The 20,531-nt window shown below is 48.1% G+C and overlaps 1 protein-coding gene and 1 long non-coding RNA gene across 6 annotated transcripts in view; one reads left to right on the top strand and one right to left on the bottom strand.

Annotated features, from left to right (window-relative positions):
- LOC143478097 (neurobeachin-like) overlaps positions 1-20,531 on the top strand; it is a 203,905-nt gene that overhangs the window by 115,945 nt on the left and 67,429 nt on the right. For 3 of the 5 annotated variants that reach the window (XM_076977033.1, XM_076977034.1, XM_076977032.1), the window contains exons 37-39: positions 10,194-10,318; positions 10,706-10,897; positions 17,225-17,371. In XM_076977033.1, coding sequence (XP_076833148.1) covers positions 10,194-10,318; positions 10,706-10,897; positions 17,225-17,371 — 464 coding nt within the window. The remainder of the gene's footprint in view (positions 1-10,193; positions 10,319-10,705; positions 10,898-17,224; positions 17,372-20,531) is intronic. The other 2 variants (XM_076977036.1, XM_076977035.1) reach the window with 1 other exon arrangement.
- On the bottom strand, positions 11,208-19,875 carry LOC143478100 (uncharacterized). Its single transcript, XR_013121697.1, has 3 exons — positions 18,251-19,875; positions 12,208-12,355; positions 11,208-12,079 (listed from the first exon to the last, which is right to left on the bottom strand). It is a non-coding gene; the product is annotated as an uncharacterized LOC143478100 (long non-coding RNA).

Here is a 20,531-nt window from a genome sequence, read left to right as displayed (position 1 = left end):
GGCAGTGCATGTTCCTGAGACCCACACCGGCCCCTTTTTCAGTCACACTATAGTACACCTGGTGGTCGTTAGACTGCTCTTGTGGGTCTTGTTAAAAGAGCCCTGAATCCCGACTAATATTGTGTACAGACATACAGACATGTTTATATACAGCGATCAAAGGACAAACTTCCCAAACCAGAACCTTGGCACAGATTTCCTTCAGGGAACACGAATTAAACCAGAATTTTCCAATCTAAACTCTAAAATGGAACAAATGTTTTGAAACATCATGTGGATAAGGTTTATATCCTAGCCAAACTGCCCAGTACACAACAGGAGGTTCCTCATCCTGCAGTAGTCAGCACAGACAGAATTAACCACCGACTACTGAACTAGATACTGTTTGAGTGTTTCCTTTTTGCGCTGTTTCCAAACACACCGTAAATGTTGACTCGCAGACGTACGTAAATCGAACTGCCATGAGTGTTCAGTTCAGCTGTCAGTGTGATGCAGAGAAAGTCCAGGACACAGACACACACACACACACACACACACACACACACACACACACACACACACACACACACACGATTACACACGCCCTGGCATACACCCACACACACTCTCACACGCACCCGTGTAGTCATACTCTCACACACACACTGCCTTGCACACGCACTCATGCTCACCCACGAACAAACACACTCACACACGCGCACCCGTGCACGCACGCAGCCGCACACACACACACACACACACACACACACACACACACACACACACAAACGTGCACTCTCGACCCGTCACGGTCACGCCCCCTCCCCTCACACAGTGGCCGTGCGTTTCTTTATTGAATCGGACCGATGCAGCGCAGATGGCAGGAAGCCTCAGCCGCAGCTCTGTGTTTACTCCCGCAGATGGCAAACACGTCCGGCCAATCACGCGGGAGAACCGCTCTGCCTCTTACACAGCATCGTTTTCAGTCCCCCACCGTAAACACGCTGGCCCGACGTGTCTGTGTTGTGCCCTCTCGCAGGAAGGCGATCATGTAGATCCATGTCATCCATGCCCCGTTCGCCGCCCGGTTTTACCGATCACGCGTGTGGGGCCGCAGAATTTCGACAGATTGTAATAACTGAGCAATCCTGTGTGGTCGCTGGTATTTGCTACTTTTTTGTAAAAATACAACATCGTGGGAAACCTCGGGATTTGTTACAATTCACAGAACGAGGGAGGGTTCACACTCAATACCTGCGATTAGAGCAGACGTGTTCCCCTAATTCATTATCACACTCATTAGTACAGCTGTTTGCATATAGATATGGGTATAACGTATAGATATGCATCCACAGAGGAAAGACCACAGAGAAAAATATTTTATTAAATAATTTTTACATAACATATGGCAGTTCAGACACCTGCTTCATGTGGAGGGACACAGATCCCCTGGGTGTTTGTTTTCCACAACTACGTCTTCTTTCCATAATGCGTGTTGTATATAGACTTTGTATTTCCCCCTCCGTGTTCCATTATGCCACCGTGTTCCACCACTTGAATTGTCATTAATCCCTTTTATACTATGGAGTTATAAATAGCAATGATTGTGTGCTGGTTGCTATAAAATATTGTTTGGAATTCTCTGCTAGCTTTCTGGTTTAGTCAAATATTTATAGAAATCACCTCGGAGGCTCCAACATTTGCATGGAGACAAAATGTTATTGAGCTGCGCAGCATAGTAAATGGTACCACAGAACTTCCTGCAAATTCAAATGTAATGGTAACCTGCTGGAGAAGAAAAATGATGCAATATGTCTGGGAGCTTAGGGCTGTGTTTCAGCTCAACGGCTTAGTCTTATTCAATGCTACATTAACTTTCCCATTTATGCTGCTCCTGTAAAATAGAATGCCCCCTAGGCATTATAAGTAAGTGTGTGGGTGGGTGTGTGTGTGTGTGTGTGTGTGTGTCTCCCTCTTGGTTTGGAAATTTATTTGTGTCAAAGTGTCTAATTTTTTTTGTCTTTGGGCATGGATGCCCTCAAATTGCTTTTCTCTTTTGTGTTTCATAGATTCATAGTTTCATACTCCTGCCTAGAGACGTGTAGAAATATCGATAGTTTGCATGAACCCCCATGACCCCCCCCATGATCTCATCCCCCCCATGGCCTGATCACAGATCCACACTCGACCCATTCGCTGATCTTTGGATTCCTCAACGGTGGTTAAAAATATCCGGACGGTCTGTGGTGGAGGAGAGCGCTGACCCATGCGGGTTATTGGCTGATCCACTGGGCTGTCCCGGTTGTGTGTGTGTGTGTGTGTGTGTGTGTGTGTGTGTGTGTGTGTGTGTGTGTGAGTGTGAGTGTGAGTGTGTGTGTGTGTGTGTGTGTGTGTGTGTGTGTGTGTGTGTGTGTGTGTGTGTAGGGGGGGGGGGAGGTTAACATGTTGCTGACGTCTCGCTGACGTCTCGCTGATGGCGAACAGCGGAACTACGTGGTTCTGCGTCTGTGGTTCGACGTCCCTCTGTGGGTCTCCCAGCGGTCCCAGCACGGCGGGGCTCCCGTTCGATCATAGTCTACGCTTGCCTGATGATGAATGTCCTCTGCATTGAGTCGGCATCAGAAAATCAATACTTTTCAAATTGAAACAGTATAGGGTTGTATTGATCTGGGCCGGTAAATCAAAACGAGAGGGCTGGGATAGGAGTCGGGTAGACAGTTCCTCACACAGTAATGACACACTATCAATTTTAGCTTTGCACTGATAAATCAAGTTGAAAATTGGATGTCAGTCCCCCAACCCCACCCCACCACCCCCCCCTTCCCCCACAAACCCCATCCCATCACCCCCCCTTCCCCCACAAACCCCACCCCACCACCCCCCCCTTCCCCCACAAACCCCACCCCACCACCCCCCCCCTTCCCCCACAAACCCCACCCCACCGCCCCCCCCTTCCCCCACAAACCCCATCCCACCCCTTTCCCCACCTTACCGGGAGTTATTTTCCCTGCTCTCCTTCCTGCTTCTGCTGACCTCCGACCTCTGGCAGCGGATTATAAAGTTCAGACATGTCACGGCGATGGAGGCGTCAGACGAAGCGTTGGAATTAATGGCAGAAAAAAAAAAGATAAAATTGAACAATCGCCGACGGTCTCTCCAGTCAGCATAGAGGGAAGTAAACAAACAGCACACAAGCAGCTACTTGGGCCTTTTTCAATCACATCGTTTAACTCGTCTTTCTTGACGAAGGTTAAACACACCCTGAAATTTTGATTCTTGTGTAACCCTCTGCAGATTCGGTTTGTCTTTAGCTGAACAGCTTGTTGTTTCTCCTGCCATTTCTTGGTTGGACCAAAAAGCACTTATGCTGAAGACCTTAAATGGCTGAATCGTATAATTTGAAGAAACAGAAGAAAGGTGAGGGGATCCACACCGGGTCCATAGAGGGAACCACGTGCAGAAACTCCTCCCACCGTTCCGCGTGTGTGCTGATCCATTAAACACACACAGCCATGGCTGCTGTAGTGGGCGTGTCTTTGGGGTGTGGGGGGGGGGCGGCCTCGGGAAGCTCACGCCCAGGCTGGCGTCAGGGTTGACGAAGCTGAGAAACGTCGGTTCCGCCCCAGGCACCTCCCCACGTCTTCCACGTCCCCCGAGACTAACGTCGCCAAGCCTGGATCGGGCCGGATGCAGATCGCTCCAACAGGGCCTTGCCCGGTGGAAACGTGGGGGTATTAAGACAGCGGCCCCTTCGCTGCAGCAACCCCACCTTCGACCCCACCCTCCCCAACCACCCACATCAGCAACATGGCTGACAGGTGACGGAGGGCCACAGACCTTAACTTAACCCGACTTGAGTATCGATTGTCAAAGCTTTCTCTTGTATAATTACTTTTTCGTGTCAACGGTGGAAAGTGGGGGGGGAGGGGGGGTGCGATCGAGAGACAGAAGGGAAGTGAGAAAGAGAGAAAAAGCAGAAGAGAGAGAGAGAGGGAGGGAGAGGAAGAGAGGAGAATTGGGGAGCGAGGAGGCAGGTATTGATCTGTGGAGCCGTGAACGGGGAAGACAGTGTTTCCCTTCACTAACGGCGGGCTCCGGCCGCACGTGATGTATGGCAGCTATCTGCTCCGAGATAATAACTTTGTGATGGAATGGAGCCTTCAATCTCATGCGCCCAGTCTAACCAGTCTCCACGGGCAGGACTGAAGGGCCCATCAATTCTAATACCAGCAACAAGAAACAATAAGGGTGAGAGAGGGTGTGAGAGAGAGCGTGTGAGGGAGTGAGAGAGAAGTAGTGACGTCACACGCAAAAACAGAGCTTCTTCCTCACCGTCATTTTCTGCTGGCTTCTGTGAAGATGTTTGTCATGTTACTCCTTTCCATTGGGAGGGCTGAGACGATCACAGAAGGCACCAGATACCTCCTCAGCTTCTAATGGATGAGGAATGCGTTGCTGAAAACCTTTTCCGTCTTTTCGTAATTACTTCACAACTTAAGAGGACAAAAGGAAACGCGTGGGAACCTCGGCTGCTTTCAGCGGGTTTGTTTTTCTGCAGATCTATCCAAACACCCACTGGCTGCAGCTCACATTAGCAAGTAGCTGCAGGTGATGTTGGAGTCTGTCAGACACCCACCCACACGCACATCTCCTTGTGTTTTACACCGGTCTGATCTTACACTACCCAAACGCCTGAGCCGACACCCGTCCCAACATCACGACGACGGTGGGTTCTTTTACAGGCCTCTGGAAGGCCGAGCGAGCGCATGCTGGCGCCGACCCGCGGCCCGTAGGCGCTCCCCGCCCGGGTCTGTTTGTTTGCTGCGCTTCTCTCGGGCCCTGTCGTTGTGTTGTTGACCTACGTGCAGGTTTTTTTCCCCCCGAGAAGATGAAGCAGATGACAAAGGATGTCTGACCCGCACTCGAACGCTGTCTTTCACCCACACGGATGCGCTTTGCCTTGGCACGTCCGCTGTGCTGATCACACCGACGAGGCCGGTCAACACGATCGTGCGGAGCCGGGTTCTCCGCGCCGCCTGCGTACGCCAAAGCCGCCAGTTTTCCGGACACCTTTACGGATCTGACCAATCACAGTGTCGCATCCCTCGGGGAGCGACGGGTTCCATGGAAACACATCTGGAAGCGGTGATCGCCACGGCCAGCCCCCCCCCCCCCCCCCCCCCCCCAATTAGACCAGGTCTCACATCTCCACGTTGGTGCGTCCTGTATAGTGCGTAACGATCAATAGGCATCCGAAAGCAACATGTGCGAAATGAGCGGAACTTCACGAGAACCCCCCCCCCCCCCACCCCCATACCATCTGCATTTGTAGCTCACTTTGAAAAACTCAAGCGATGTCCGCCGGCATGTGGCAGCCAGTCGGCTTGTGATGGTGTGACGGGAATCTTTCGGATTTTGTCCAGTTCTGATGAAAAGTGTCCCTAGTGTGGGTGGACACCAGAAAGCCAATAACAGGCATGAGGAGTGAGATCTGAGATCTGAGCTTTTCTTTGTACTGTTCAGCATGTTGGACTGGTGCTCCATCTCAAACGTGAAAGGAGGAGTGATTCACAAGTTCACCAGTGCGTTTGGTCTTAAGGCATAGATCTCGTAATAATGGGAAATGTGCATTAAACATTAGTGTAGTTTGGACTGTGTGAGGAGGATCCGCATCAGAAGAGACTTTCAAAGGAAGCATATTTCCTTCACATATGGCCTTTCATCTGTGTGTGTGTGTGTGTGTGTGTATGTGTGTGTGTGTGTGTGTGTGTGTGTGTGTGTGTGTGTGTGTGTGTGTGTGCGTGCGCACGCATGTGTGTGTATCTGGTAGAACCAGAATTAATCACATAGACTGTAGCTGAATTAGGCATTAGCAATCTAAGCCTAAACAAGCCAACCCAGCTTAGGAGTGCCCCGTAGGGAAAACGTCACGGTCTCGGTGGCACGCCCTCTGGGAGGCGGGGCTTTGCCTCGTGTCACTCACGCGCAGGAAGTGGCACATGGCAGCTGTGACATCACAGAGGCTGCGTGTTCCTGAGAGAAAGCAGCGCCCGCTCTCATCCCGTGATTACCGCCACTTACTCTAATTACGCCCTGTTTAGCCTCCCAATGGAGGCAGTTAAGGAGAATATAATGGAGTCTTATTGAATTTCGCCTCTTTTCTTTTTCTCATCAAAAGCCGTTCTGTAGGGGCCAATTAGTCGTTGCCACAGAAGGGCTGTCTTTGCTGGCCTTTGATGTCCTGATTGGTCATATTTTATAGTAAATGTCTCAGGTGAATCGACTGCTAACCGTTGTTGTTGTCTGGTGTTGACTGTACGGAAGATGTAATCAGTATTAAATCCTTTTTATACTTAACTTTTGATCACGACAACATGTCTGTGTTTATTTATAAATATCGTTCTAAAGCTTGAACTTAACCTCTCCTTACAGAGTTCAGTGCATTTATGTTTTTGCAACCTCCATTTGCGTGCTTTTTTTTGACCAGAACTCTTCGAAAAGCCGTAACGTTTGATTTGACGGCATGTAGGTAGTCTAGAATATTGGAACTTCCCCTCTTAAACACATCAGCCAGTCACACTGCGTGCGCCTGTGTGTATATCCGGGATCATCTGTCTCCGGAGGGCCATCTCCTCTCTGCGGCAGGGACAAGCGTCCGGCCACAAGTCAAAGCACGTCTCCTCCGCCCCTGAACGAGCTGCCCTCTCTGCCCTGAACTGCCCTTGCTGCCCTGAACTGCCTCATATTTTTTGATGGGATTGTTAGCGGGCCTTTTATTTCCCACTTTGCCCCTCGAGCCTCGGCCCTTCGCAGCCGTGCGCAAACTCGCGTTCCTCCCAGCGGACGCGAGACCACGCCACCACGCCCGGCGGGATAAGGGCCGTTATTTATCTGACTGTGGCGGCGAGAAGGCGGGGCGGCTACGGTCGCTCTTTTGTTGATAATGACCGCCACATCGGTCGGCTGATAGTTTTGGTTATCGGTGCTGGGGAAATTAGCTTTTAAAATGCAGTTGGAAATCCATTTGCTTGATTGATGGGCGACGTGGCTAATAAATTTGAGCGGCACGCGAGGGGGGCGGGCCCTCCACTATTCTTTATGTCTGTCAGGAGACACGCGGTTGGTAAAGTGGAGTGAGTCAGGAACTCGTTCTGGACAGTGATTGCCATTTAGATGAAACGGCTGTCAGTGCCGCTCATGATACAGAGAGGCGTGCAGGGTGGAGAGAAGAGCTTCTCTTTTAACTCTCATTCATTTGTTGAGTCCTAGGGCAGTTAAAAAGGAGATTGGTTCTCAAAGGTAAATACAGAGGAACAGTCTTAGTGGACATGTCTCATTTTCAAGGGGCCGTGTCCTTGCTGGTATCTCCCACACGATAACAACAAAACCACGCTGTGCTTCCGTTCAGAACGGGGCCTAACACAGCTTCCCTGCATATTGTTTTGTGTCACAGATATAACTTCACAATATTCTATGTTACACTTTTTCAGTAATGCACAAATGCTTCCAAAATCTGGCACGCTGTAGTGCTCGGGGTGTCTGCCTTGTCCTCTACCGTGTCCTCTGTCCTTCCTCTTCATCTAAGACCAGTCCAGCGCACCAGTGATTCCGTTCTTCAAGGCTGGATGTTTCTGCCGGAGCCCCACCCACTCTGGAGGGTGGGGCGGACCACCCGGGGTGAGCAGACACTCGTCATGGCAATCTTGGCGCGCCCGAAGTCCGGCCCGACGCGGGACACACGGTGTAACGTATCCCTGGACCCCCATTTTCTTCATTCATTAGAAACCGCTTGCAAAATGAAAACACGTGTGTCGGGGGAGAGAGGGAACGAAGGACCTGAACGCTTTATCCTCCCTCCTGACTTCTCTTTGCTCAGCTTAACGTCTAATTCCCCCTTTTCGCTGAGGAGAAAAGGCAAACACTCGGTCTTCGAGGGAACCAGAGTCATCGTTCATATCCCGAGACTTCCGCCCGCCTTCCTGCTCGTGGACAGATTTGGGGGTTATAATCTCAAACACCAAACACTCGGCTGCCTCCGCTGGATTTACATTTTTTCCACGCCGTAATCTGGCGTTTACAATGTCATTTGGGCGTTTTTTGGGCCCCTCCGTCTCCTGACGTCTCATTCCGGCGGCCTCTCTCTGGGCCGAGATTGACAGCAGACAAGCCCCCCGGGCCCCGCGTTCTGGCTTTCATCCCCTGCCGTGTGATGAACCTTTGGCATACAGCTCATGCATGCAAGCACGCTTTATTCCAACACACTCACACACACACACACACACACACACACACAGCCGCTTGATTGATGCTAAACTGAGACTGATCTCTCAGTGCTGTCAGAGGCCGGCTAAGTCTCTGGAGTGTTCCGATTTCCTGACATTTGTTAGATATATTCAAACAACAGCGAGCAAGCTCTGATGATGGGTTCTTTGTAGCGTAATCCTGCAGTAACACTTTAATCTGTTTAGGCAGCACCACTGTTATGGTTAGCAACAGAATGGTAAAATGTTATGCTAGGAGTATTATTCCAGACTTTGGTATTGAAGCTCTTTTTGTAATGGCTGCTTCCTGTTTTGAAGTGAGTGGGCTTGTTTTTACTGTTGTTGTCTTTCTTGTTTTCTCATTGATTTCTCACTGGAGAAACACGGAGATTTTTCCTCCTCTCACGACTCTCCGCTGTTCACATGAACACGGAGTTGCTTACAACTCACCTCAAAATTAAAACAATTTTACAGTGTGACTCAACGCAGCGTGCAGCATTCTGTCATTTCTGTAGTATGTAGACTGCAAACTAATGACTCATCCCGTGTAGTTTATCGCAGGAGATGGCGCAGGGCTCACACAGGAGGACCGTGTATTTCCGCACGTGTGTTACCGGTAATGAAGACAAACCGTCTCCTCGTCCTTTCCCCAATTACCACCATCATCAGCCTCCTTCATCATCTCTCGGAGCCCTCTTTGGACTAAATTAGTTACGCTGTTATTCTCTGCCTGCTCTTTCTTTCGTTTCTCTCTCTCCCTCCATCTCCACCCCCCCCCACCCCCCCCCCCCCCCACCTTCAAGACGAACGCCGAACCCTTTGAAACGACTCCAGCCTGCGCACACTGGAAATGAGCAGCACTTAGTAACCTGATGCTAGCGGCTGCCCTTAATGGTTTGCATTAGCTGCAAGCAATAAAATTAGCCCAGGTCTCTGCTAATGTTGGAATAATCATTTACAAAGATGGTTACCACATGCCGCGGCCATTTATTTCTCTCTCTGTCTCTCTCCCCCTGTCTTCCTCTGTCTCGTATTTTTATATGGCTTCTAATTCGGTGTTATTAATAATGGATAAAAATGCAATTTTCTGCGGCTTGCTCCAGGGCCTCAAGAATCATTTCGATGAATATTTCAGCGCGTTATTTTAATCACGGCGGTGCTTTCGCAGCGGGGGGCCTTGTTTTATTGGCCGGGGCCATGGCTGCGGGTGAGACCCCTCCCCCCACCCCGCCGTCATTAAACCGCACCCTGTCTGCTAGGAGGGTCCTACCTCTGATTTACAAGACTTGTTAAAAAGTGCCGTAAAAACGCGGGAAGGCAGCACCGTTTCTGCTTGTAATTTGACCCTTTGTTTGTTAATGGGTCGGGCTGTTGTTTACATGCGGGCTACGGCACCGCGGTCCCGGTGGAGGGCTCACCGAGGCGTCAGGAGAGATCGGGCCTCTCCTGGACTCGAGGCTTTGCTGAGGAACACTGCTGATTCCTGTGTTTCATGCCCAACCATTATGGATGTGCTCTTCATACATATAATAAAATCATGTGAATCCCTCATACAAAAATATAATCTTATATGGGGGAAATCATATAAAAAATGTTTCTTGATATCTAAGAGAAAGAGTGTTCTACGCAATTTCTTCAACTGTCTCATTATTAGAATTCTTAACAGATCTTTTGTTTATTTGAGGTATATGATTACAAAATCGTTTTCTGATATACAACAATAAGTCGTAAGTAAGTCGTTTTTGCCTTGTTAATGTTAGTTTTGAATTGAGTTTACTGGTTAAACTCTTTTTCTGGGTTTTTTTTTTACTGGTTATTTGAGTTTACTGCTTTTTTGAGTTCACTGGTTATTTGAGTTTACTGCTTTTTTGAGTTCACTGGTTGTTTGAGTTTACTGGTTTTTTGAGTATACTGGATATTTGACTTTTCTGGTTATTTGCTCCCTATCCCCAGTCAGCTGCATGACTTCTGGCGTCTTGACTACTGGGAGGACGACCTCAGAAGGAGGCGGAGATTTGTCCGGAACCCCTTCGGCTCCACCCACTTGGACATCACGTGCAAATCACTGGAGGACTATGGTCAGTAATTCTGCCAACAGCCAATCATAATGCTGCTGGTCTTTGTCAGTCTAGCTCATTATCCCAAAATTACAGTTCATTACATACAATGACATCATTGTTTCATGAGGACTGCATGCAAGCACACACACACACACACACACACACACACACACACATGCACACACACAAAAGCACAAAAAGGTTCGCTTTGTGAGTATTTTGAACATTTGCTGAATTGGAAAGTATTTTTCTAGATTCTAAAACAATGTAGGTGGGGTTTATGTTTGTCTGCAACACTCCATTGAGAGGAAAACTACATTTAAAAATGACAAATAAATATTTTTGTTAAACAGTTTCTGCCGCACAGTCTAGAACTTTCCTTCCCTGACCCATTTGATCTTATAGTGCCGGCTGCCGTGACGATCAGGGCCATGCTCCAACGCCTTTTAAAGGGAAACGGTTCAATACTATTAACCAGAGCAGGCCGTGCCCCTCCGCACCAGAGCCCAGAGCAGGCGACTGGATTAAACGAACAAGGGCGAATCTATGGACGTTCCAGAACAATAGATCTGCTTGTCTTCCTCCACCAACATGGATGTATGTTCTTCACAAAATCTTCACGGCGAAAATGAGTTGGATGCAAACAGGCTGCTAAAAGCCAGCCGCATACATCCAGATGTTGCGTTTAAGGTTACATAACGTGTATAATATTTTACATTTCATTTTAATCACAAAAGCGTCTGGCAGAGTTGAGAGAAAATATGCTTACAGTTTTCTAATAGAGTCTCTTGCCAATATTTCAACATTGCTCTTGTATATATATATATATATATTTTTTTACTGCATCAGTTCTCAGTTCTTTCATTTTATTCATTGATCAATTGATTAATTTTTTTATATTGTTTATCTTTCTCCATTCGCAACTGTCTCCTAAACATACTGTGTTTGTACATTCAGCTGGGCATTTTGAGACTGACTGTTTCAGGCAAACCATGTCAGATGGTCACTGTGTGACAGCCAACACACACACACACACACACACACACACACACACACACACACACACACACACACAGACGGCACATCGAGAGTATAGGCCTACCAGCTGCTTCTTAGACTGCAGGTGGCCCCTGTTCATATCACAGTCACAGTAATTACTGCTGAGATTTTCTCTCTTTTTTTCTTTCTCCTGTTCTATTTTTTGCTTTGATCTTATTTTTGAAAGTAGGCAGTGGAAGAAAAAAACAAAAATGATAAATGATACTCGACTAGACATATAGACTAGTTATGTCAAATATATCACACTAGATTTTAAGAGAAACGACTAAGAAATGTCACAAATTACCAGGAGTAGCTTTTAAACCTGATTCCTAGTGGATGTACTTAAGCTTAAAAGATTAGAGTATTCTAAAATACTCAAATACATATTTTAAAAAGTGAAATGCTGAACCAGTATAACATGACGGGGCAGCAGGGACAGTGATAGGGTCTAAACATAATTCAGACTGCCTGTTGATACAATGATTGACCTTCTTAAATATACCCAAACATATGCACAAGCATGCAAGCAAAGTTCATGTGGACGCCTTGAGGGCTATCTCAGACCTTCTCACGGCTGGCGTGGAGAGCACGAGTCTCGTACCACTCGGGCCAGCGTATACGTTCAGCCATCGCACTCTTCATCGGCTGCTGGTTGTCCTTGCCGGGTTATCCCAACGTTCGGAGCCTCTGGCTACCGGAACTGAAGTCTTGTTGAAGTCTTGTCTTCTCTCTTCATCACTAATGAGGAGAATAATGCATGAGCCGGTGATGTGAACAGTCTGGCCCTGCAGTCAGGTAATATCTATACAGTATCACCCCAGGGAGGAGAGGTACGGTCAGGTCCAACACCTCGTCCCGGTACTTACATGGACTTCATACAAAAGAGAGAAATATTTCCCTGGTCACACGGCTGAATCCAGGCATCGCGGGTCAGGCTGAGGCAGCCGTGCCATGTGCCGCGGCCAGGTAAGACAGCCGCGTTGTCATTGTGAGCAGCTCAGCTGAGAGAAAACACTGGTGAGAAATAATGAAAGGTTTTTTTTTAGGACCTTTCATGTCCACTGTATCTAGTTCTTTTGACAGAAAGCATTTTAATCAGATGTTATTACTGTCAAGTCCTATCATTAAGTGGTAAACCACCCGTGTGTATATATAGTCCATCCAAACACATGCCTCTGCAAGAGACCCTTTTCAAAGAGGTATGTCCTCTTTGGACATTAGCTATGGTTGGCAGTTGGTTGGCAAGTTTTTTTTTTTTTTTTTTTACGGAAAAGTCGTCCTCGAGCTGGGGGAACATCATGGAGTGGTTAACTGGATGTGAAGTGGGTCCCCTCAGTGAAAATGCCCTGAAGAGAAAGTCCCTCGGGCTCCACGGCCGGTCTGCGGCTGCGTGAAAATAGGTGGTCAGGCGGACGCGAGCACTGAGGGAGAACATTAAAAAAAAAAGCTTCGTTCTTTTGATTTCCTGGAAGCGGGGAGTTTGACGGCTCGCGCCGATCAAATCGCTGGCGTTTTGCTAAAAGTCAGTAGGGGCTCGTGTGTATTCAGAATGACATGTTTTCAAACTACTTGTCAGATTGTCAGATGTGTTCACTTACACTTTTCATCTTTCCCTCGACTGAAACGGTGTGATAGGAGATGAGAGATGTTTCAGTTTCGTTTGGAAAAGTGGAACAGTCACCACAAAAACAACATCATTATATCTAATTCACTGTGATTTATCATCATTTGCTCTGGCGATTTTAGAGCCCTCCGTAATTTTCAAAGTTTGGAGCTTAATAAAACTCTCTGACCATGTTGTATAACCAGATGATTAAAAAAAAAACCACTTCCTTTTCTCCTTCCATGTACTTTTTCTAGACGCCATTAAGTTTTAGTGTTGCTGGAGAAAGTGTGTTTGTGGGGGAGCCTGTTTGAAAACCTCACCTCCGCCTCTATTAACTGTGTTGACAGTATAATGAGCCGTTTCGTTCTGGGCCGGCCTCCTCGTCTTCCTCACCGTGGCCTGAGTATATTGTTAGCTGATTGGAATTGAGCAAGCATGAAATGGAAGCTAGGTTAATATTGATCCTGCTCTTTAACGGCCTGTTCTACCCCAGGTGTCCTTGCGGTTTCATTTTCAGGTGAGCGGTTCCACCCTGACCCTCTGGACCTTGCCGGACAGAGATCTTTATAGCTTGTTATGGGAGGGGGTTGGGGGTACGATCGGGGACGGAGGGGCTGCCACGCCGATGCCTTTAGGACCTTAGGCTGACACGCCGTTGGCTTCGTCTCGCAACGCGCTCGCTGTTGCTCCGTTACGGGGAGACGAGACTGGAATGTTGCTGTGACAAGCTGACATGCAGCAAGTGTCTATTTGCCCTGCTCTTTGATACGGGGTGAGTTTGGGAAAATGTCACTCCTCTAACGCGTTTTTCGAGGGCTTTCTGCCCCCCCCCCAACGTCCCCCACACCCGACCCGCCCACAAGATCTCGCTAGTTTATTCTTGTGCTCACTGTCAGCGCGGCGCGGTACCTCTCCTGCAAGACCGCGCGTAGGAGAGCACAGGCCGGAAATCGCAGACAGACGAATGCTGATAATAACAACCGGGGAGGGGGGGTAGTGGTGAGGATCTAGGGGGGCGGAGACAGAAAACGAAGACGCCATAGCTCCGCGACTAAATGGTCACACGCGGCCCGCTGCGCAACGCAGACCACAGCTGGGGCGGATAACTGCCGTGTGACGCAGCGGGAGGGACGGACCCCCGAGGCCCAACGTCGCCCGCTGTTGGAGCTCAGAGATAAGGCCGTGAGCGGCGGCGTGGGCGAACGCAGGTCTCGGGTTTCGGTGGATGGGTGGAGGGGGGGGGGGGGGGGGGGGGGGGCGTGGTTCCTTCCGTGCACGAGGAAACGTGGCTGCGGGGAAACGACAGCTGCCTGGTGCTTGACGGATGAGCACGGACCTCCTGGGGGTTTAATGGGCTCGCAGAAAGGCCGGCGCTGGAGTTCCTGCGTTTCTGCAGTTGGGGGAAAAGAAAAGTCGTCCCTTCATGTGCACACAACAGGGCAGTTCTAAGTCTCATTTTAGGCATAATGTTTTAATTTGCCCCGCAGACACATACGCAGTGGGACGTCTAAGATCTCTTGTAATTCTGGTCTGTTATGGAAAAGCATTTCAGCTATTTGTAACAGGGTTTAAAAAATAATACCCAGTGGGGGAAGTTGGAACGAGAATGAGAAAGTTAGGTCATTCCTTTTCTCCGCTCTTTGGCACGGTCTGAAGACAACAGGAGTGGCACAATACTCACAAATCCCAGAGTAACACATGCTCCTAGTATACAGAGGCAATAAAAGTGCATGGACCCAGCCACGGAATACCACAGATCTCCAGCGGTATATATAAAACACAGACACTTGTCAACAATAATGTGGCTTAAGGAGGGGCCTCCTTATCTGTTCCACATTGGGCAGTAAAACTACTGAACGCACAGGCGACTCCATCTCAGAAGCCGCTTTCCCGAACCGTAAAGTCGCGTCATGCCCGACACGCTCTTGTGAAGATGCTTCCCGCCATCGCATCTCGTTAAACGGGCGGAATAAATAGATGCGTTTAAACACCACACAGACCAAATTTCTGGGGCTCATTTTATGGCCTGAGCAAGCTTCAGGTTTCTTCCCCAGAACCCGCGTCTGCTTCATCCGAATGCGCGTCGCACTATTTTAAGCCGCGCCATGACGCTCGTTAAGCCGCACGAGCCTAGATTGAAAAGTCTGCTATGAATTTAGCGTAAGTGGTGACTAACTACACTTTCCACTTCAGGCTTCGTTTGTTTCTACCTCGGCGCTCTGCATACGCCACGGTGCCTCTCCTGGTCTCCCGCATTAAAGAGTCGAGCGCTGGCAGGACGCATTCGACCTGCTTTTTCTCACTCTTAGCATGAAATAGCAGAACCGCACCCGGGACAGATGAGTCCCATCTGAGTCCCATCTGAGGACGTGTGGCTGAACCTTGCTCTGCTCTCTCTCTCCGGTTCAGTGTGCGTGCGGGCGCGTTGGCCGGCCGTCAGCTGGCGGCCGCCGCGCTCCCGGCGCGTTCTAGTTTCGCTCCGGATTTCGCCCGCGGAGGCGTGGAATCCCGCCCCCTCTTCGTCGGTACTAATGCTGACAAATAGATGTCTTTGTTGCTAAAGTGGTTATTTGAGAACAGCTAGACGATCTGTCAGTTTGCCCGTCGTTCAACGCGGTATCGTCGTTCCTGAGACTGTTTGTCTCTTCTCTCTGTCGTTCTGCTCATTCGGCGGTTTGTCTCTGCTTTTCGTCTCTTTACTGCGTGGCAGCTAAACTGATTTGTGGAAAACATCGTCAAGTCGAACATTCTTCCTTCCAAACCCCCCCGCCCCACACCCACCTCCGCCCCGGCTCTGCATCCGCCAAGGATCGTTTTCTTGTCAGCATCGGGCCTGCTTTATTTTGTCTGCTTTGCGCCATTTTCCTCAGCTCCATCTTGCCAATCAGAGCTCTGGCCCCTCCCCCTCTGGTAAGCATGCCCGTTTTTGTTGATGGTGTACAGAATGACACTCCAAGTTTCGCTCGCGTGCCTTTGATCAGTAACTGCTGGCCGGGTCGCTGCCTCTTAGCGTTACACGCTCGCTCTGTTTTGGAGAGCTCTGCTGAAAGCTCCCTGGATAGGAGGCAGAGCAGGAAGGCCATCAAGCCTCCTGCCCCTCCCCTCACCCCCAGCCCCGCCCCTCACCCCCAGCCCCTCCCCTCACCCCCAGCCCCGCCCCTTCCTCCTCCCATGGTAGCTGCGTTGACGACAGTCAAATCCGACCCCTGCGGGACGAGGTGCACGAACCTCGGGGGAGACGCTTTAAGAGTTCTGCTGAAAAGAAGCACGTCAAAGGAGTGTCACACTTCTCCACATTTCTGTTGAGCGGTTCACATTTCTTCTCGCTTTCTTCTCATCTTTCTCTTTTTTATAGCATGCTGTTCCAGTTCCTCTGGCAAATCTGACCTTAAAGAATACAAATCCACCTGGACGTCTCTGCACAGTGGCGTGTGACATGGCTGCCTGCAGTTCCTCCCTGTCTTTCCTGAGTAACTAAAGATGATGAAAGCATTTTTTGTCTAACCTGAATTTAGTATTTTCACGCCTGGGCCCATTTGTATCACGTTCCCACCGCCAGCCAAGAAGGCCGGTGCTTGGGGGATGAATTTTGGTGGCATCTGCGATCGGTTAATTGTGCTGTCGGCTCGAGCAGGTCGCCCTGTGGCTAGCGGACTCTGAACCACGTAAATGTCTGTAACACCGTGTTTGGTCCAGAGCCTCTGCACAGAGGAAGGAGAGAGTTGCTCATTGGGGAAGCGTTCCAGAACCTGTCTGCGTGAACTCAAAGACGAAGGCTCTAGCTGCAATGCAAAACATTATGCGGTACGACGCCACGCTAGACACCAGGATATGGTTCCGAATTTAACAAGGTGCTGAACAGACAATCTACAGCACAATGGGGGTTTTAAAACAAACACTGGCATAAAAACTGACAAAACCCACATTGTGGTACAACCATGACAGTTCAAATAAAAACCTTAACTCCAAAATGTCTTTCCTGGTTCTGGTTCTGGTTCTGGTGTCCTAGGATCTGGGAGGAAACTTAAATTAAGTCAATTTTTCTCATTTCATTTACAAACGGCCAGTGTTTTTCAGTCTTCCTTTGTCAGATTTGCCCTTCATCAGGCATTAACCAGACAATCAAGCAGCAGAAGTGTGTGAGACAGTTTCCCCAAGTTTATATAAGACATCCATCCCAGTGTTTAAGTGCCAAATAATCTCCAAACCACTCTCACACTTTCACAGGAGGGACGTGACTCAGTGGCGCCTCTCACTGGTGCGTCTCACCCCCACAGGTCATGACAAGGAGCACGTGGTGACGGGGAGGAGGGGCCTGCGCAGCCAGGCAGCGGCCAATCAGAACCCAGAGGCGGAGCTAATGCTGGAGGGTGAGGATGACGCCGTGAGCCTGCTACAGGAGAAGGACACGGACAACCTGGCAGGTGAGGGGGCGTGGCCAACCTGGCAGGTGAGGGGGCGTGGACGGCGTTGGGCACCGGTGCTTAGCAGACCGCCTCCTTTCCCAGCACTGCTTTTCTTAAGAGTGTTAAGTAATATTAAACAACTTCCTCTCCCCCACAATTCACGTCAGACATGGTACACAAATCACGTGTCATTGCAGCTTTTATTTCGGGGTTTTAGCAGCTTGATTTATAGTCTTTGGATGTTCGGTGGACTCTGAGCGGTGAGAATGCCCAGTAACAGGTTCCTGACAGTCCTGCGATGGATCCACCAAGCCAGTGCGATTCCTTGTGCTGTGCAGTTAAGATAGTTTGACAGGCCAGAGCACTGTGTAGCTGAAGAGTGTGTTGATCCCACGTTCCCGCTGCCAAACATTTGTTTATCCATCCTTCTGTTCTCAATTTATTTGTCACTGTTTAGAATTTTTCTCTTTTTTTCCCCCTTTTCAGCACATTCCCGTCCTCGTGGGTTTATCTCCAGAGGCAAGTGGGGTTATTTTAAGTAAGACTAAATGCACCAAGGCTATTTATCATTTAACGCTCATGACGGCACTAACACCGCAGGGTTGAGTTATTATTATTATTTTAAAGGCTTTAGTTGATCAATCTGTAATAAGTGAATCAGCCAATTCTGCCAGTCAAATTTCCAATCATTTGTGAATGTGAAATTAAGTTTATATCTTAAACCTAATAAATGTAATAAACTGTAATTCAATGATTAATCTTTATTTCTTTAATTTCTCAATCCTAATATTATTATTATTACATATATTTTTTGCTTTAACCTCACATGCACTGAAACATTTACTGATGTTAAAGAATGGAAATCTTGCTTGGAAAATGCAGTGTAGGACACGTCACCTTCAGGGTCTTGAAGCATCAGAGAGCCTCGACTCTGGCAGGTCTGCGTTAGCATGGAGCACTTCCGGCTGGTGTGGGACTGCACCTCGGTGATGTATGTACGGCAGGGGCTCCGCAGACATCCTATTAATTATGCCACCTTTAATATTCCCATTCATCACCATACTCATTCTTTAGGTGATTAATAGCTACATGCATAGGGTGTGTACTGCAAAGGCAGATTTGCATGTTGGAGCAGAGCTTTTCAAGTGTGTAAAATGGCACAGTGATCTGGTCTTTTCGGCATCAGAGGTTCTGCTTGTGCACTGGCGGGTTCTTCTGGCTCTGGGAGTCCACTGGTGTGTGTTAGCTGCCAGGAACGCGGTTGCCCAGATTTCTTCTCGCTTTATTGGTGGCTCTCTCGTCCCTCGTGTAGCAGCACGCAGAGGTCAGCAGCAGGTGGAGGAAAAACGGCCTCTGTTTGACAGTGGGAAGTTAGTCAGGGTTCATCTGTGGCTCACATATTCATTAGCACTGCATCTCCAGAAGAAATACCTTTACCAGTTTAGAGAAAACTGCTGCTTCAAAGCTATCAATGGCTTTCCGTGTGTGTGTGTGTGTGTGTGTGTGTGTGTGTGTGTGTGTGTGTGTTTCAGTCTGTACCTGTGTGTATGTTTGATGTGTATGCATGTGTGTGCTTTGTGAAGTTGCTTCACTTGAGTACCATCACGGATCCTGTTATAGCCCATAAATCCTTGGAATGTTTGCTGTGCTCCAATCACAGACATTAGGAAGCGGCAAATGGTCTGTGGTTCTATTTATCACACTTCACTGTCTCCTCATGCAGTGAGAAACTCCTCTCCAAACACTCCTTCCTCTCTGAGCCCATTACAAACATCGATTCGATCCTGGTTGAAAGATTGTGTGTAGCGCTACACAAAGAGATTTAGAAGATGCACACAACAAGGTTGAGAACTAGAGTGGTTCTGAAACTGTAAATTACAGCATATAAATATGTAGCAAAGGTAATGGATGAGTATATTCTCTGGTAACATCACACAGTTGTAGAAGTGTTAACCAGTTAATGGAACATCATGTGCTCGTTTTCAGTGTTCATAATAGAGTCATTCTATTAATATTCTTGAGTGTCCTAAGAACACATAATTTTTCTCACACAGTACATCTTTTTTCACTCTTTGAATGAAACTCTGTATTTGTGTTTAAGCTCTTCCTTCCTGGTAAGCCCTGTCTGCTCTGATTGGTCAGCTTGCTCACTCCGTTTTGATTGGTCGACCATCAGAGTGGTTCCAGCCCCGAGTGTTCCACCTTGCGTCCTTGCAGACTGTAGACAGCACTTGAAAATTAAAAGTATTTGTTAGGTTTATCAATGATAATAAACGACCTGACGTTTACAATTGATAATGATGTAGGCTGAAACCTGCCATGCTTTCGTTTAGCTGAACCCTTTTGTGTTGTTCATTTCTAGGCACAATTTATTTTCCAGCTGTACTTTGAGTTAGAAATCATTATTGTATTTGGTGGATTCCAAGCTGTTTACTGTCCTGGAACAGTTGCTTGTGAACATAAAATTACAGCTTGTAATCATAAATCCGCCTCTACACTTGAACATTGTTCGACATCTAGTGATCGAAAACAAAAAAAAACAAAAACAATGCCATATAGATTTATGGGTAAAATAGGCCTGATGCTGATTAGGAAAACCATTATCACACACTAAGATTAGTTGTTAAGTTAGCCGTGTTAGCCCACAAGTCTACAGCTGAGCACCGAGTCTACTGCTTAGCTAGCTACCTAGCTAGTCAAACTGAAGTGTCACATACGTGGTTAGATGCCTAAGTGCTAAATGGTTGTAATTTACTTCTGTTGTTTTTGACATGGAAAGCTGATAGAGTTAGCTAGCTAGTATAGGTAGCTAACATTGGCTTTTGTCAAGCTCCAAGTAACGATCCTAATTGGCTAGCATAGCTACCCAACTAAATGGGATGATATCCAGAAAGAATAATGCATACGTACAAATTGTGCACCTAAATCTTATGTTGGACGACGTAGCGTCTCGTCCTTTAGGAGTTGGAGATGAGATAATCTAGCTTTGAACTGTACGTGGTTTTTGAAACAGTCCTCCGTGAAGTGCTGAGCAGTATGCAAAGTGTGACCTGATTACATCACCACATAACTTGTGAAAATTCAATGAAACGTTTCAGGCAGATGAGGAGCAGTGGTTTCTTTGGGAGAGAGAGGCTCATTCTGGTCTGTATTTTGGGCTTTGCAACTTTGCAGACCA

Source organism: Brachyhypopomus gauderio, chromosome 16, assembly GCF_052324685.1.
Source record: "Brachyhypopomus gauderio isolate BG-103 chromosome 16, BGAUD_0.2, whole genome shotgun sequence".
In the NCBI taxonomy this organism is placed as follows: domain Eukaryota; kingdom Metazoa; phylum Chordata; class Actinopteri; order Gymnotiformes; family Hypopomidae; genus Brachyhypopomus; species Brachyhypopomus gauderio.
Note: the sequence above shows the minus strand (reverse complement) of the source record. Positions and strands in the feature narration are given on the sequence as shown.